At 40.2% G+C, this 18,888-nt stretch overlaps 1 protein-coding gene and 1 long non-coding RNA gene across 5 annotated transcripts in view; one reads left to right on the top strand and one right to left on the bottom strand.

Annotated features, from left to right (window-relative positions):
• DHFR (dihydrofolate reductase) overlaps positions 1-13,746 on the top strand; it is a 40,499-nt gene extending 26,753 nt beyond the window's left edge. For 3 of the 4 annotated variants that reach the window (XM_074952795.1, XM_074952793.1, XM_074952794.1), the window contains 2 exons: positions 10,288-10,403; positions 11,201-13,746. In XM_074952795.1, the coding sequence (XP_074808896.1) occupies positions 10,288-10,403; positions 11,201-11,279 (195 nt within the window). In that variant the 3' untranslated portion in view covers positions 11,280-13,746. The remainder of the gene's footprint in view (positions 1-10,287; positions 10,404-11,200) is intronic. The other variant, XM_074952792.1, reaches the window with a different exon arrangement.
• The window catches only part of LOC141987448 (uncharacterized), a 46,828-nt gene that overhangs the window by 13,425 nt on the left and 14,515 nt on the right, over positions 1-18,888 (bottom strand). The gene's annotated exons all lie outside the window — the stretch shown is intronic.

The raw sequence follows: 18,888 nt of genomic DNA, 5'->3' as shown, positions 1-18,888 counted from the left end.
TAGAATGGGTTCCACACATGATAAACCAAGAAGTTTTATTTGAAGAGTGGATAACCATTTTAAAAGTGAGAACATTAGCATCGTTTGATTCTGTTGAAGACAATAGCAGCAATTTGACGGTATATCAGTTATTTTTCAAAAAGCATTACATGGTAAATTGCACTGTAAAAGTCTAAATTATTCACACCGTAAGAAACTCAACTGCAGAATTAAGTATGTTCTTATTGGCAGCAGCTAAAGCAGCTTATTGGCAAGGAGTTCAGAATACACCCTATTGCCCTTTTATTAATCTGTTCAATACCGCTAACCCCACACACACACATTTTTCCTTATTTTAAATAACTATCTGACATTGTTCACGGATCAGTTTCCTTTTTCAATCTGATTTCTGAATCTTGTTTGCTACATTTAATTACAAAAAGTATTGTGCATCACAGTAAGTTCTCAACCTCTACCATTCTCGGACCCACCTTTCTAACCACAACCTCCTCCAATTTAGCAATGTGGAAAGGGTAGGTCAATGGCTCATTCAGCCAGGAAAATCCTTGTGTGCTTTGAGTTCAAACAAGCCATTCAAAATTTTGCCACACAAAAAAGACAAATGTCAGTGTGCAAAAGGATCTGTAAATGTGGAGTGTCTGTTTTGTCACCTAAAACAGTGAAGCATTGGTTAAAGTTCACAACTTTTGTAGTCTTATGTACCTTTCTGTTCTGCTGGAATCCACTTTAGATCCAAAGCTCCCAGGTCGAGTGAATAATGTGTCCAAATTACTTGGGGTGCAATAGATTGGATGCTAGTTGCCAGATCTTGCCACTGTGTTTTCCTACCATAACTCAGGCACAGTCAGTGCAAATACCAATGCAGAAATGCCACCCTAACTCAGCTGCAAAAACAGATTGCTAGAAAGCTTCAGATATTCTCCCCTCTATCCCGCCCCCATAGCACATCTTGTCAGTGGGCTGCAAAAACAGGAAGTGTTCACGTATGGATCCTTCCCACTCACACTGGAAAATGATAAAGTTGGACTGCAGACATCTGTGGTTTCATTCAGTTCTGTAGAAAAGTGGTGGTACTGCTCACCTGAACTCCTACGAACAATGGTCGTGAACACTGGCAGCCATTTCCTGAATTTGTCAGTTGATTGCATCCTAGGAGGGGAATTGCTTTAACGTGACTGACTGCAGCAGAAGATGTCTACATAAGATTAGTTGCATTGAGACACAGGTTGCAGTCAATGTTCCCTGTTTATGAGGCTTGGCAGCTTTAACTATTCATAATGATACTAAGTCTGATAGTTAGATGATTTCATATTTACCAGATAGCCACGTATTAACAAAGGATTTTGCTTTTATGAACCCATAAGCCTGCAGTTGAGGAATTCAGTGGATGGATGTTTGATCTCCTCTTGGCTCAGTGCTCCCTCTTTTCAATGGCTGTATGCACACCCAGAATCCTTTGTCCACTACTGTAGCACATCTTCGAAGTTTGTCAGCTACTGCAGTACATTCTGGTGTATGCTTTGGTCTGCGTACGCTGGAGAAGAAAGTCAAGCTGGAAGCACATATACACAGAAGGAGGGGGAAATGGTAGAAAAGAGCAGAAGGAGGATGATTGTGACCACTCTGCTGCATGGAACATTGCAGAGAGCATAAACTGTACTCTGGTTATCGTCTCCTTAAGCGGAAGCTGCAGATAGCTCCCAGCAAGGCAGGGAGGCAAATCAAAGTGTCAGATACCTGGCTGTAGCAAATTCTGAGGGGAAAAAATGCTGTGCCATATTGGACAAATGCCAGTTTCCATAGCTGCAGAATTTGCAGAGTTCATGAGGCTTTGAATGAGCAGAACATAGCAAGCCACACCTATAGTATTGTTTCAGGCTACCTGCCAATCCAGTCAGGCACCACTGCATCAGTTTGTGCTGTTTTGTTGTTTAAATTCTCATCTCTTGTTTTGTTTTTTCAACAAAAATATTTTTAAAATGGAGGAAGAGGTAGGCTGGTTGTGACACCCCTGAAATTTTTTCACGTCCCCATTTCGGTTTGCCACGTTATGCAGTGAGAATAACTGGTTTATCAAGCTACAGTGGTTCTCACAATTTGCTCAGCAGATCATTGATTAACCAGTAGACCTAAAGAATAAATGGGAGGAGCTGGTCAAGTTTTTAGGTTGACTGGCTAATAGCCATGCAGGTCCTTCAAAGGTTCTGAAGTAGTGTTACTTATTGAAAGAAATGTTACTCCATTTCTTTATAAATTTTGTTTAACACACTTAAACCAAAAATAAAATCAAGAAAATATCAAAGTTGTTAATAAACTAAAAATAAAACAACACCGCTATCAAATCAAGGTCAAATCAAAAAATTAGTCAACATCAGAATGGAATTAAATCATAAAATGAGTTAAGTCATCAAAGTAGTTCTAGAAATAATCATTCTTTAAGTTCTAAAGGGGATTCTAAGGAAATGACTATCCACTTGGTTGTAAACCCAAACTAAAGAATTTTACCAACCTCAGTCTAATCTGTGATTTAGAGCTGATTAAAAGCTTAATACTGAAACCAGATTAGGTAATGTCTAAACCACAACTTCAGAGCCAGTTAAGATTCCTTCTTAGAATTCTGTTCTGTTGTGGCAGTTAATCTTTTCTTCCAGCTTGAACAGAGGTGATATTATTGTGACTGTAATAACCAGGGTTGTGCGGCACCTCACTACCACCTGCCCTTAGCGTGAGAAAGCCTTGTCTATGCCTAGAGCGGGTCAACTTCTGTACTCAACCAGCCACAGGCAACATAAGCACTCCTCTCTGTGTCTAAAACAGGCCTTGCTCTCTACAGTTTAGCGATAGGCACACTCCAACCCTCAAGCCCTTAGATCATCTCCCTGGAATGTAAAGCCCCTATTCCACTGGACACCAATAGTATTGACAGATCCACTGCTTCCAATGAAGCAGTACATACCAGCTTACCAGTTACACAACAGATCACTGCTCTGCTTAACACACACAGCACTTAAATAAGTTTATAGTGAAAACAAGTGAAAAATTATTTAAGAAAGGATAGAGATTCAATTCATAGCAAGTAGAAATATTGGAAACAAATGGTTACATGTAAAGTAAAATCATAACAAGCATTCTGGAGCCTAGACTTAATTAAAAGGTACTCTCAAGTATTGCTTAGCAGCGCTTTCCAACCAGGCAGGTTGCAATCCCTTTTTCATAAGACAAGACATGCAGTCAGCTTATCTCCAAGGTGAAGGATCCAGAGTGTACTTCTGTACTCCAAGATATACCTCCACAATCCATTGTCTTTATTCATAAATAAGGCTAAGGTTTTGTCATGGATATTTTTAGTAAAAGTCATGTACAGGTCACGGGCAATAAACACAAATTCACAGACACTGCTTACTAAAAATATCCCTGACAAAATGGGGAGGTGGGTTCAGCTCAGCACCCACCGCTGTTAGGGCTCTGGGAGTCCCTGACTGCTGCAATGAGTGGGAGCTCCAGGGTCACCCCCCACGCAGCAGCAGGGAGCTCCAGGGCGTTCCCTGCCACCTGCAGCAAGTGGGGGCTCCAGGATCCCCCCTCTCCCTGCAGGGGCTGGGCTGCTGCACAGTCCCCCAGCCTCCCACCACAGCTAGGCAGCTGTGGGGGGTTCCCCCACCAGGGTAGGGGCTGAGAGCTGTGGGGTGGGGGGCAGCTGGGATCTCCAGCCTTGGGGCAGAAAATGTCACAGAGGCCAATGGAAGTCACGGATTCTATGACATAATCATAGCCTTATTCATAAATGACTGACTAGGAAGGAAAGATGTGGACAAACTGGGGGAAGTCCAGAGGAGAGCAACAAAAGTGATTAAAGGCCTGAAAATATGATCTATGAGGAAAGATTGAAAAATTGCATTTATTTAGTCTAGAGAAGAGAAGACTGAGCACAGACATAACAGTTTAAGTACATAAAAGGTGTAATATGGAGGAGGGTGAAAAATTGTTCTCATTAACCTTTGAGGATAGGACAAGAAGCAATGGGCTTAAATTACAGCAAGGGTGGTTTAGGTTGGACATTTAGGAAAAACTTCCTAACTGTCAGTATAGTTAAGCACGGGAACAAATTGTCTAGGGAGGTTATGGAATCTCTGTCATTGGAGGTTTTAAGAACAGGTTAGACAAACACCTGTCAGGAATGGGCTAGTTATTATGTAGTCCTGCCTTGAGTGCAGGGGACTGGGATCTATGGAATCCCTTTCAGTCCTACACTTCTGTGATTCTATAAACAGAATCCTCTCCTGCTGTTGCTCTCTCCCTGCTAAATTTCTTATCTTGTAGACTTCTGTAGTCTTTCGACAGGTGTCAGGCTCGGTATGCAAATAGGCCTCTGATGTGAGACATACAATGCTCAATACACACGACAGAGAGAGAAGCATTTGCAGTCTCCTGCTTGAAAGGAACCTGTTTAAGAGGTCACCTCTTGGTTACCTGCCTTAACTCCAAGGCTTTGAGGACATTATTTTCAGTATAGATATGTAATTCCTTAAATATTATCTCATACATGTAACCATACTTCCAAATCCTAAGATTAAAAAATATAAAAGGGTTGGGTTATCTCCCAGCTAATAAAAACAAAAGACAAAAAATAGACAAAAGAAAAAGATACAGATCTGCAGAATCTTCAGCTCTCTCTGCCTTCTGGATTCTCAGAGGAGCTAGAACTTCAGACAAGGATGCAGTTGATATGTTCTTTTGACACAGTACTTTTTGCTGGCAGGCTTCCTTCAGGCACGGGGAAAGACTGGCAATTTTAAATTTTTAAATCAAAGTTTTCTAAAATATGCTGTCGTTCAGACAGGAAATAATTCAGGGAATTTCTATGGTTTGTGTTATTTAGGAGGTCAGATTAGATCACAGTGGTCCCTTCTGGTTTTATGATTATGAAAAGGCTGGAGTCGCTTGTTTGTCAATGTTGTAACTTCCTCTCCTTAAAGTGGTCAGTCTTATAAAGACTGGTTTCAGAGTAGCAGCCGTGTTAGTCTATATTCGCAAAAAGAAAAGGAGTACTTGTGGCACCTTAGAGACTAACAAATTTATCTGAGCATAAGCTTTCATGAGCTACAGCTCACTTCATCGGATGCATTCAGTGGAAAATACAGTGGGGAGATTTATATACATAGAGAACATGAAACAATGGGTGTTACCATTCACACTGTAACGAGAGTGATCACCTAACGTGAGCTGTTACCAGCAGGAGAGCGGTGGGGGGACACCTTTTGTAGTGATAATCAAGGTGGGCCATTTCCAGCAGTTGACAAGAATGTCTGAGGAACAGTGGGGGAGAGACTGCTGAATTGGAATTAATTTGCAAACTGGATACAATTAAGTTAGGCTTGAATAGAGACTGGGAGTGGATGGGTCATAACACAAAGTAAAACTATTTCCCCATGCTTATTCCCTCCTCTTCTTACCCCCCCCCACCCCCTCCCCCCCGTTCCTCAGACGTTCTTGTCAACTGCTGGAAATGTTCAAGCTTCAAGTTTCAATATGCAATAAGGCTCTTCTTTCCTTGGGGGAAAGAAAAAGCTTAATAACTTGCATCGCTATCTTTACAGATACTGTAGAGGTTTCTTCCTTATCATACTAACATTTTAAAATGAATATTTTCTTTTCTTTCTAGGGTTTTATACCACATAGCACCATAATATCTGAGCGTTTTACAGATTTTAAAAAGAAATACATAGCATCTGTTTTTCTCTCTCTCGCTCTCTATTCCCTGTGTGGAGAGAAACTTGTTTAGTTTCTGTGCTTATTGTGTGGGGGGAAAAAACTAGGTTATAAAAGTATGATTTGTATTTTGTTTTTGAGGTGGAGAGGTTTTTTTGTTCTGATATCCCAGCAGTGAGATCCACAGTTATGGGACAGCTGCAGAGAAAGCCCTGTTTCCTGTGTTCATTGGCCCCACTTTTGTGGTTGACAATTCTATTGTTCCAGTAGAACTTCTGTCAAAGAACATCATCCAGAAGTTGGTTGGCCCATTTACAAAGAGGGCTTCAAAACTCAGGACTGAAGTCTCAGACCTTAAACTACTTAGTGGGGAGCCAGTATAAAAAGCAGAGCACTGAGTTCTTGCATCCTCTATAGACACTGTTGCTAAGCAGGTGAACTGGTATAGCTTGAACTCCTTGGAACCTTTCTAAGGCTGTCAATTCTATCCTTAGGTATATTGCATTGTAGCAATCAAACTCATAGATCATGAATCTGTGGTTCACAATAGCCAATCTGATAAGGGATTTTGCCCTTCTTATAAAGGCATAGATGGAAGAGTGCCTTTTTCGTAAGCATAGCTATTTATACATCCATTATCAGTGAGGAATGGAAATTTTATGTCCTGTGTAATACAGGAGATCTGACTGGATGATTATAATGGTCCCTTCTGCCTTTATAATCTGTGGGAAAAACTCTGAGGCTCCAGATGTATGCAACAATCTGAAAGTAGGCAAATTTGATGGAAGGTGGTGTTACGGTGGCACTGTTACTATTTTTGCACCAGAATTACCTTTGTCTTATGTAGGGTTAGTTTCAGACAGCTACTGCTTACGCAGATGCTGATGAATCCTGACACTTGGATAGCTGGAAAATATTTTTTACTTATTTTATTTCTGGCATCTGAATTCATGTGGATGTAACTTCCCCTTGTGGCTTCAAGTAGACATATTAGGATGAATGAGACGATGGAGGTAGAATAACAATTTCCCCCTCATGACCCTCTGTGTAGTCTGAGAGAAGGAATTGGAACCATTTTAGAGCAATCCCCCTAATATCTCTTCTACACATGATCTCTTCATTCCAGTTGAGAGCACTAAATGCCACGGAGACCCAGTATTGTAAGAATGGATCTGTACCCCAGTCCATACACAAGTGTAGCTCGTCTGTCAGCATGACAAGTGCTGCTGTGGTCTTGTCTCAGCCACAAACCAGATTGGGGGAGGGGGTTACAATATTAACAGTGGACAGATAGAATTATTTATTACTGTTTAAAAGCTGTATTTTCTTTTGTAGGCATGTCTGTTTAAATAGTTGAGATTTCTCCAGTATTCTTTGGTGGTAGGTTTTAGATGAGTAATGGTATCCTGTCACATACTTTAGGAAAACAGGGTGAAACCTTACAGTATATTTTTTAAACAAAGCAGAAAAGCAATCTTTTAACATGAGAGAGAATCACAAAAATATAGGACTGGAAGGGACCTTGATAGAAATGTAGTTATATATTCATGTTAGCCCAAAACAACCTGCCAGTGCTTACTCTTATGAATGAACATATTGGTTTGACATTCTCCTGGGAAAAATGATGAAGACAAAGGGTAGTATGAGTCAGAGATGCAATCGCAAATCATGTAAATATAAAAGGCTTTTAAATTTCCTTTTCAAAAGGTACTTGCTGAGATGGTAGGGGAGGATTTAGAAGACTGTTCTTTGAAGAGTAGTGGGGGGACTTGAATGAGTAAGTGTACAAATATTTCGGTTTTGGCAGAATGAGCAGCTTTCTAGCAATAGATAATTGGCCAATAATTTATAGAATCTTTAGGTGCTAGATAGGGCCCTCCCAAATTCATGGTCCTTTTTTGTAAATTTCACAGTAATAGCATTTTAAAAAATCTTGAATTTCACGGTTTCAGATATTTAAATCTTAAATTTCACCATGTTGTAACAAAATATGCATATATATTTTAAAAACAACAAAATATAAACATGTAAAGCCCTTCAGACTCAGTGTTTCACAAACTTGGGGGTCCCAAACTAAAAGGGGGTTGCAAGGCTATTGGGAGGAGGGGGGTCACGGTATTGCCACCCTTACTACTACAGAGCTGAGTGGCTGGAGAGCAGCAGCTGCTGGCCAGGTGCCCAGCTCTGAAGGCAGCATAGAAGTAGGAGTGGCAATATTATGACCCCCTACAATAGCCTTGCGACCTCCTTTTGGGTCGAGACCCCCAGTTTGAGAAATGCTGTGTACTTTTACCCTATAGTATAGGGTACTTTTATAATAGAGGGTGAAAGTACACAAAAGACCAGATTTCATGGTACATGATAAGTTTTTCCTGGCCATGAATTTGGTAGGGCCCTAGTGTTGGAGGATTCCAGTTGTGGACAGCATACATAGTGATACTCGTGCAGTTTTGCTGTGCAGGGGTGATTGGGCAAGCTGTGCACTGTCTTTTGTCCGTACTGGAGCAAAAGCAATTGGACCTACTGCAGATTTCCAGCTCTCACTAAGTTTAATTACTGCAACTTGATGGGAAGATTTTTTTAGTGCCAACTCTCATAGTTGTTATCACAAACGTTGTGGTATTGATAGTTTACTAAAAGTTCCAGCTTTTGCAGACAAATGTTTACATGAGAATCCAAGCTTCCATGTATTTTTTTTAAATTATTTTCAAACCCTTATTGGTGCAGAAAGCAGTTTTTAAAAATGTGACCCAACTACACCTTATAGACTCAAAAATCAGAAGGCAAAATAAAATAATTTTTAAGGTCTCGTGATTTTTGAATGTTTTGGGATTGGCAAGTGGGAGACTAACCCAAGAATAAGTGTCTCAGATACTTGTACTTTGTTTTAAATTGTCGGCAGAAGTAAGGGAAGTGAAGTAGGTGTGATGGGTTTCCCGCCGTGCCCACCCACCCGGTGCCACCTGAAACTGGGTTATCACTGAGTCCTCTGTCTCACCTCCTGGACTCCCTCTCGCACTGTGCTGCTGTGACAAGCTGCAAAGCCCTCCAAGTTTGCCCTCACCTAAACATCCACAGGCAGGGGCCATACCCAGCTGTGTTCATGAACGCTGGGCTAGCCACTGCATTAACCAACAATAGAGAGGCTCCAGCCAAAATACCTCCAGCTCCCCAGACTAGGACCCCAGGGCCATACCGTCTGGCCCTGGTCAAAAACCTGACCAGTATGAATTTATTACCCAGTCCACCACTTCTATAAAGGTAAGTGGACATGCACCAACCCTTGTTCCTGAGCTGAGATTTTTCCCCAAGCTGTTTTATATATATATTTAACTAAAACAGATTTATTAACTACAGAAAGATAGATTTCAAGTGATTATAAGTGATAGCAAACGGATCAAAGTAAATTACATAAGAAATAAAACAAAATCGCAATCTAAGCCGAATATACTAGATAGGGTTTGAATCAAGCAGTGTCTCACCCTGTTAAATAGTACAAGCAGTTTGTTGACGTTTCATACACAGGCAGGGCTTTCTTCTTTCTTGCCTGGGACCAGTACTCCTCCTCTCTTCACACTTCCCCTCAGTTCAGTTTTTCCCTCTGATATTTTCAGCTGTTGTGTTGTAGGGAGAGTGAGGTTCCTTCGTGTTGTCACTTCCCCTCTTTTATATCTTCTTCCAACTTGCTGGAAAGCTCTTTTGCTGTGACCTGGGTCAAACAGTCTCCATTGTGTAGTGCTATCTCTGAGAGGTTTCTTTTGTACCCAGTTCCTGCGGTAATCCTTGTGAGTGTATGTATTTCCTCAATAGACCATCAACATTGTTTGGCCTTTTTATTGTTGTACCTGAAAGGCTGCATGTGGGTGTTCCCAACCTCACAACATGTTTCAGTAGCACATACATAGCAAAACTTTATAACTTCATATACCATGATACCACATACAACTTAACAGGCTATAATGTTCAACAGATTAAGACTTTTAGAATGATACCTTCACAGGGCATACTTTGTACAAAACAAAATCATAATCATATCACCATGGTGAGTATGGGGTGCAGCCTTTTTCCTTTGGGGCACAGAATGTCACAGTAGGTATTATGACCATTTAAAAGATGAGACTGGGACAAAAAAATTATTTGCCCAAGATCACACTTTAAACTGGATGGAGCCAGAAATAGAACTAACATTTCTTGACTACCAGTCCTCTTCTATAATCACAATACATAGAAGACTCTTAAGTTTCATCTGTATACATAGTGTCAGAATTTATGGTTCCCTATACAGTTACTGTGACAAATGTTGCCATTCTAAAACTCTGATCTCTTGGTTCTTTTTGGACATTACTCTGGGGATGTTTGGTGCAGATATTGAGGACAAGAATGTGGAAAAATGGCAAAGAAAAGTAGCATTTGAAATGAGAAATCTACTGGATACTTTTTTATATACATGTTTGACTAAAAATAATTCTCAATCAAAATCTACATTAAAAATCTCCATGACAAAAATAATCTTCCATTTTCCTAGTTGTGGTGTTGTAGAAAGAACTAAAATTTTAACCCTTTGTTTTGGTTTTTCAGGCAGCAATGGAGAAGCCAGTTCACCAGCGATTGTTTGTGACAAGAATTTTGCAGGAGTTTGAAAGTGACACATTTTTTCCAGAAATTGATTTGAAGAAATACAAACGTCTCCCAGAGTAAGTATCAAGATGTGTTAATAATCTGGTATGATGGGCTACAGTTCACCTTCAAATAGCAGAAAAATGAAAGACTTCAGAATCAACTTTGAATTATTTTTTAATCTCATTTAGGGCCATATTCTGCTCTCATTTACTGCTATGTAAATTTTCCAGAATTTTTTTTTATTTGAATATTATGGCCCAGAAAGAATATGCCATGTCTTAAAGGGAAAAGTACTTTAATTCAAAAGAATTTAATTAATGGAGTCCTTGTCCAATGTAATAAAACAAATTAAGGCTCCAATCCTATAGCCAAAAATGTAAGCCTAATGCTCACCTATGTAAAGTTACACAGATGTGTAAATCTTTGCAGAATCAGAACCTTAATTTGTTTCACCCCATTTGACAGAAACACCCTACAGTTGTCTCTAAGGGCTTGTCTTCACTTCCACATTAGCTTGAGCTATAACTGAAGTTTTGCTCCTAACCCAAATCCTGTCCACAGGCACAAATGTGGTTCTTTAAGATTGATCTATCTGGACTGTTTGGAGGGGCAGGGAACTGGTTGAAGCTCAAATACTGCTGATGCTGGAGCTAGCAATGCAGTTGGGATGCAGCATCTCGAATTTATCAGCTGCTAAATCCAATAATTCTGCTACTAATAAAATCACTTGCTAAAAAATTGAAATGTAATCAGCATTCCCATGTTATGGATGGTGTTCTGGTTTTCAGACTTTTTTCCAGTTTGTTGGAAGTGTTGCAGATGATAGTCTATTAAATTATGGGGTTTGGGTTTTTTTTCCTCTCCTCCCCAGATATCCAGGAGTCCCTGCTGATGTCCAGGAAGAGAATGGCATCCGGTACAAATATGAAGTGTATGAAAAAACTGTTTAGACATAGTTAGTTAATTTGAGGCTCATTGCACTAATGCATACTGTCAACATACATTAAAGTTTCATTATTTATACATTTTGTATAGTTACCAGAGAAACCACAATTCTTTCTGAGTCTAGGCATCTGATCGAAAGCACATTCAAGTTAATGGAAAAACTCCCATTGACCTCAAGGGGCTTTGATCTGGCCCAAAGCATAGGGAAATAACTGTGGTATCTCCTACCTCGTGTAGTAACTAAAAGTAAATTTTAACCTTTTTAATGGCAGTCACAGTGCTATATTACACACTAAACAAATATACTTTATCTGTTTAAAAACCTTCTGGTATGGAGAGGGATGCTTTCTGCCATAGCCATATCTTACTTGAATGGTGCTGCAAGAGGTAGACAGTCTTAACCCTTTCGGCAAACTGGTCCATTCAAAACTCCACACACAAAGTCACCTCAGTGAATCAGCATTCATCAGCAGAGGAGAAACTGACAAGTTATAGTAGTAGATAATTCCATCGTAAGATGTATACTGTAGATATGGGTCTGGCAGAAGACAATTAGGGGTCCTGTTCAACCCTCCTTACTCTGAAGTTAATGAGAGTTTTTTGCCTGAGTAAGGAATGCTAACTAAAGGCCAGATCCAAAACCCACTGGAAAGACTACCATTGACTTCAGTGGACTTCGGCTCAGGTCCTATTACCTCTAGAGATAGCATTTGTGTTTGTGATTTCGGTTCCAAGTACCATATAGGTTCCTTGGTAAATAGGATCTTACCATAAAGGTAGTGAGTTCAGAAATGAATTTGAGACCTCTGTTCTCCAAGGTGACAAATCTTTAATGTAGGTGAACATTCCTTAGTAGGAGATCTGTAGAACAGAACTGACAAAACTTGAGTATGAAAAGAGAATTTACATACCAAAACCAGGATGGGTTCCAGAAACTAATTTGAAGTTGCCTAATACAAAATATCATATAAACTTACATATAAACTCAATATAATCAATGTATACACCATTCTTTTCACTCATGGTTTATGTAGTTACCAAAAACCTGTGTGGAAAAATACAGCCTTGGTTTGTGTAGTTGAGTATAATTTTTATAAGCCAGAAGCCCGATGGTTCAATTACATTTTTTTATCTATTAGCTGGGGATATTCTGGAGTAAAAATATGCTAAACAGAATGACATGTGCCAAGGTAGAAAAATCAGTGTTGATAGGGAAGTGTCTAATCTGTCATAACGAAGTTGGATAGTATTTTTCAGAACTTTAAAACATGAGCATGAAAAATCAAGTTATGGTCAAAGCAGCCCCCATAATTCCTTTCCTGAGCTATCACTAGAATTTTTTTCCCCATGCATGAGAATTGGGAGAAAAAAACTAAATAGGCCACATTTCCAAAATGCAATTTCAATTTTTTAAAAATATAAAGGCTGCTCTTGTGTGGTGCTGAGAGATGCTGAGGTGTTGCAACTCACTGACTTTAACAGGGATTGAAGACAGCACTTCAGAACCTCTTAAAATTAGATCATTAGTTGCAGATCTGAATATAAGCACATCCTGCAATGTACTAAGTGCTCCCTGCGCAGCTTGAGTGCCCTTACCTCCCATTCAGTGAAATTATTACTTTTAAGCTGCTGAGTGCCCTTATGCTGAAAGACCAAGCTCTAAGCAAGGAACATCACAGATAGTGTAGAATTAGATCTTTAACCCATCACTTAAATAAAAAGTAGCATACCCTTCAGTTAGGTGACAAACAGAATAAAGGAAGCAGGTAGATGCTAAACAGAACCCAACCTAGTTTAACTGGTCATTTATTCTGGAAGACTTGAATTGTGTTTTAAAAGTACAAGTATTAAAACTTTGAGAACCTATTGAATCAAAAAGATCAGTGTTATGAAGTCAAAATTTCTGAGATTGATTATGTACATTACATAACTTAAAGGTGTGGTGGTGGGAAGTGGGTAATTTAAGACTGAAAGCATAAAGTGCTGAGAAAACACAAGCATGCTTAGTTAATAAGTCATAGTGATATGGAAGCTAGAGGCCTCAGGAAACAACCTCAGGAAGGATTCTGCATAGATAGCCTGTGTGTTGTCTCTGCCTTTCCCCCCCTCCCCAGCATCATATGTTTACAGGCTGGAACCCTTGACTTGTTCTGAGTGACAGACCTGCCTCTCCCTCCACATTGAAAAGTTCCAGGGAAGCTGCAAGTCCCTATCCTGTTGCCCACTCCTCTGCATTTATAGAAATGATCTGACCCTTTATGTCTTTAAATGAAAGCATAGCAAACCTATAATCATTCATTTTACTGCACTCTATTGGCTTATTTCCTCCATAATGAAAATACTGTTCTGTAAATTAAGCTGATAAGAAGGAAGTTTATCATTGACTTAACTCATGTAATATTTTTGATCATTATTGTTCCTGTAGAAATTGCATTGTCAATTTGCCATTTGGACTTATTACTGAAATTAAAATCAATTTTTAATAATAGAGTAAGTTTTGTATTTAGTTTTATGTTCTTGTACCTTTTTTTCATTAATAAATTTGACTTTTTTGAATTTGACCACTTCAGACTGTTAGTGTTCCATGTGGAACAGAAATCCTGTCAAAAACAGACACATAATGGGACTCTGCTTATTGTATTCAACATACATAGCCAGACAATAGCGTGTTATGCCTTAACATTCTAGGACTATTAACATTGCACTACAGTACGGTTAAGGCCAACCCTAATACCATTTACTTCCATGGGAGCAGGATTGCCATTAGTGCATTTTACTGCATATACTGAATATTATGGTAGTACAGCAGCACCTTTCTACATCTTCTAAAATTGATGTGGTTCATGGGATTTATTAGAATATATTGTGGCAAAAATGGCAAAAACCAAAACAAAGAATATAAACTTTGAGTACTATCTGAATTTTCATGGTGCCTTGATAAAAATGAATTGATAGAGAGGATAAGAGTTTGGACAATTTTTCCCACTTGTTTGTCTGTCTTTTCTTTGTACCTTTTTGTCAGATTTAAAGTACTCTGGTCTCTGTCCTTTGGCCACATCGTTGCGTCGCGTGTGCAAATTTCTAGCACGTGTTATATATCAGCAGTGTTTGTTTACAGAATATTTTCTAGCAGGATACCTGCATGCCAAGTCAGACCCACTGAATTCTGATGACAAGTCTACCACAGTGCAAGACAGAGATGGGGATAGAAAGGGAGACTCCCTCACCAACAGTAGTGACCTAGTAATGTTAAGGCAAAATGACCTCCCACGTGCATGGAATGAATAACAGTCAGATGTGGTGGTCTGTTGGTATAAGTGATAGAAAACCACACACCACGGTCACTTTGCATTAGAGTATAAGTTTGAAATTGAGGCACATATGCTTTTGGGTATTTGTTGGAGATGGAAATGAACATCTAATGCAGCATTGAACTGTGTTATCCGTATTATAGGTGATGTGCATTCCTTTCCACATTCATAAGTGTTCTGCCTTAACTACTAATTTCCATACTTCAAAGGTTTGGGGTGAATGGAGTGCATTGTGCTACAACCTTAATGGTCCCTAAAAATAGTTTTGGATGCTATATAATGGATTATATTATTGCAAAAGTAATATCCCTTTAAGGCAATATCAGCCTCCACAGCACCCCTTTGTGACTTAGTATGGCATTACTCACCCTTAGATTCTCTCCAGGTCTTCAGTGGTCAGTAGCCACCTCTGACATGGTCCAGTGCTGCAGTGACTTAGCCATCTGGCTAAGTCACACTGAAGTGTCACGCCTTCCAGGTTATCAGAGTTCCAGAACAAATATAGCAAACTCAAAAGAAGGTTAATCTGTCTCAGCCCTTGAATGGACCCAGTTTTTCTATGCATGGGCTGTCTTTTCTAGCCAACATGGATCCAGGCTCCCTGCTTCAGGCCTACCTTCCCTCAAGGAGGCCCTCACTGGCAGTAATCTTGACTTAGTTTACAGGCTTTTCTCATCAAGTAGGAGCTGAAGATCATCTTCCCTTCCTTGTCAGCCACCAACTGAGCTAGGTTCTCCCCTTTTAGCTCCAACCTCCAGGCCTGACATCTTCTGCACTTGTAGCATGGCAGGGTTGATTTGAGCCCACAGGGCTCTCGTTAACCCTTCTTGGCCAACATGGGGTTTGTATTTTGTGTTTGATTGGTTCTGATGCATTTTAAAGTAAAATGATCACCTTTTGATTAATAGGTATGAGGGATTTTAAAATTGTATATTTACACACCAAGGAGCTGAAAGAAGGTATAGTTATTATCTTTAACTCACACTCTGTTGGTTTATTTTTCTTGTTAAACATCTCCATCTGCCCAATGATATGTGATATAAACCATTTTAGTTTCCTTTAGCACATGAGTTTAAGCTAGTTGTGATGTGCAAGGAGTGGAATGTAAGTTACACATTAAATAGATGCAAGCCTGCCGCTTTTGAGGCAGCCGAAATTAATGTAGTTTACATATTCTTAATATTAAGTTACTCTGAGGTTCCCCATAGATTGATTGAGATTTGCCTTTAATTTCAGCCCAGTAACTTATTTTGTCAAACATAACAATAATACAAAGGTTATTGGCAGTTGAGATTTGTCTGAAAAGTTGCATTGGATTCTTCTAGGCCAGTGCTTCTCAAGCTATCTGATGTAGGGGACCTGCAATATTTTTTTTCCAGTATGCGTGCAGACCTGCAGTTGATGGCTCATGGACCGGCACCGGTCCGTGGACCACCACTTTGAGTAGCACTGTTCTAGGCCATATTCGTGCTGCTCCACTTAATTTTGGAAATTCAAAAGCTATGCAGAGATTGTGATGAACCAGAATTAGGACTGGAGCATGAACATAAAGAGCACAAATCCAGACTGAACACATGAAAGAAACCAAAGGTGGTTATGCTCAGGAGTCTAATACAGCATTCACTTAAATAGGACAAGTGATTTTATGGCAAATCGGATTTGCCATAAACTTACATTGGAATCAGGATCAGGCCCTAAGTTCTTGAAGTCCACCAATGAAGACACAGGACCAAATTCACTGAAGTTAATGGGAGTGCAAGGACCTAACTAGAACAGAATTTGGCTCCTAAATATGCAGTCAACCAGCAAATTTCAGAAATTGGAATTTGTGATCAAGCCACTCTTCATTTACTCAAGTTCAAGTGCTGAAAAGGTGGAAATGGAGTGAAACTGGGCTCTATTCAACTATGGTAATTTCTTAGCAGTGAGTTGCCCGGCAAATTTACTTTTACTCCAATAGGACATGGAACATTTTTTCTTGCCTTTATTTAACTGCCTTATATTTATTTCAGCTGACACTGAAGATTGCACATTTAGTTAGCTCTGTGAAAGATAAAGTAGTTATTGCAGGTATCTACTACAACAGGGGTGGGCAAAGCACGGCCCAGCTCACCTTCTAATCTGGCCCTCGAGCTCCTGCTGGGGAGTGGGGTTGGGGTCTTGCCCTGCTCCAGCCGGGGCGCGGGGTCAGGAGCTTGCCCTACTCCACGCATGCCATGGTTCTGTGTGGCTCCCAGAAGCAGTGGCATGTCCCTCCCTCTGGCTCCTAGGCATAGGGGCAACCAGGGAGCTCTGCACACTGCCCCCGCTCCAAACACCAGCTCTGCAGCTCCCATTGGCTGGGAACTGCAGCCAATGGGAGCTGCGGGGTGGTGCCTGCAGACGGGGCAGTGCGCAGAGACGCCTGGCCAGTGCCACACCTCGATATAGGAGCTGGAGGGGGGACATGCCGCTGCTTCCAAGAGCTGCTTGAGATAAGCACTGCCTGGAGCCTGCACCCCTGAACCTCCTCCCCTGCCCCAATCCCCTTCTTGGCCTCCAAACCCCTCAATCCCAGCCGGAGCACCCTCCTATACCCCAAACCCGTCAGCTTCACCCCAGAGCCTGCACCTCCAGCTGGAACCCTTACCCCCTCTTGCACCCCAATCCCCTGCCCCACACTGGAGCCCCCTCCCGCACTCTGAACTCCTCATTTCTGGCTCCACACCACAGCCCGCACCCCCAGCCAGAGCCTTCACCCCCTCCTGCACCCCAACCCCCAATTTCGTGAGCATTCATGACCCGCCACAATTTCCATACCCAGATGTGGCCCTCAGGCCAAAAAGTTTGCCCACCCCTGTACTAAAATAACATTAGCAACACTATCAGAAGCAAATGATAAGCAGTTTTATTCTAGTGACAGCAAGCTGAAGGGAAAAAAACCATCTTTGTAATAAGCAAATCAAGAGATGAAAGTTTTATTGTGGCCATTTTTAACTTTTCATTTTCTTCCTATGCTCTATAAGAAAATTCACCACAGATAATACAAATCTATGGGAATTATTCAGTTTTAATTGTTTTTAAGATTGTGACTAAATGCATTTTAAGAAACTGGAAAACGTTCTGCCTCACTTTCCAGAGAGGCTGAGCACCACAATTTGCACTGAGTTCAGCAGGAGTTCTGAGTGTTCAACACCTCAGAAAATCAAGCCAGTTTGGTGTGTCTTACTGGACTACTGTGCATGAAACTGAAGAAATGGTCATATTCCTCAGCTTTCTTTCCCATGTGTTTAAGTTCAGAAACTACTAAAAACTGTATCAGATTTGCCCACAGGCCAACATGTTAACAATTACATTTTCATATTCTTACTTAGGTTGAGCCAGTATATCTCATGCAGATCTACAGAATGAGCTAAGAAATTAGCACTGAATGCATGACTGCAGAATTAACATTTTGGCAATTATTCATTTGACTTAAACCATGTAGAAAATGCCCACGGTCTCAAGTTTAATGTTTAACTTACTACATATGAAAAATTTGTTAACGAACCTATGACTTATGAATGGATTTTTAAAAAAGTAGTTTTAGGGCCAGATTGTGCCATTCCTTATTCATGCTGAGTAGTACCTTAATACAGTGGTTCTCAACCAGGGTTACACATAGCCCTGGGGGTACACAGAGCTCTTCCAGGGGGTACATCAATTCATCTAGATATTTGCCTAGTTTTACGACAAGCTACATAAAAAGCATTAGCAAACTCAGTACAAACTAAAATTTCATAGCAATAATGACTTATTTAAACTTCTCTATATACTATACACTGAAATATAACTGCAATATTTATATTCCAATTTATTTATAATTATATGGTACAAATGAGAAAGTAAGCAATTTTTCAGTAACGATGTGCCACTTTTGTATTTTTATGCTTGATCTTGTAATCAAGTAGTTTTTAAGTGAGGTGAAACTTGAGGGTACTCAAGACAAAATCAGACTCATGAATACACTGCCTTAATACAGAAAGAAACAAAGGGGATTCCTTGCATCGTAAGGTACTACATAACACAAGTGAGTGTGACACAACCTGGCCCTTAATTCTGAAATACAGAATGATATTAGCTGTTTCTTCACTGTTAATGGTACACCTGGAGAGCTGTTTTTGCTCAGCTGTACTACATAAGGGATTTAAGATCAATATTGGAATAGAATATTGGCTCCATGAGGGAAGGGCAAGGGGTTATGCTTTGTTGTGTATATTGTTACATTTATGTATGTTTGTTACAAGAGGACTGAATACCAAGAACATTTCAGGGTGGTAGGCAA

The sequence above is a fragment of the Natator depressus genome, chromosome 5 (genome assembly GCF_965152275.1).
Source record: "Natator depressus isolate rNatDep1 chromosome 5, rNatDep2.hap1, whole genome shotgun sequence".
NCBI classification, from domain to species: domain Eukaryota; kingdom Metazoa; phylum Chordata; order Testudines; family Cheloniidae; genus Natator; species Natator depressus.
This window is presented reverse-complemented; position numbering and strand designations above follow the sequence as displayed.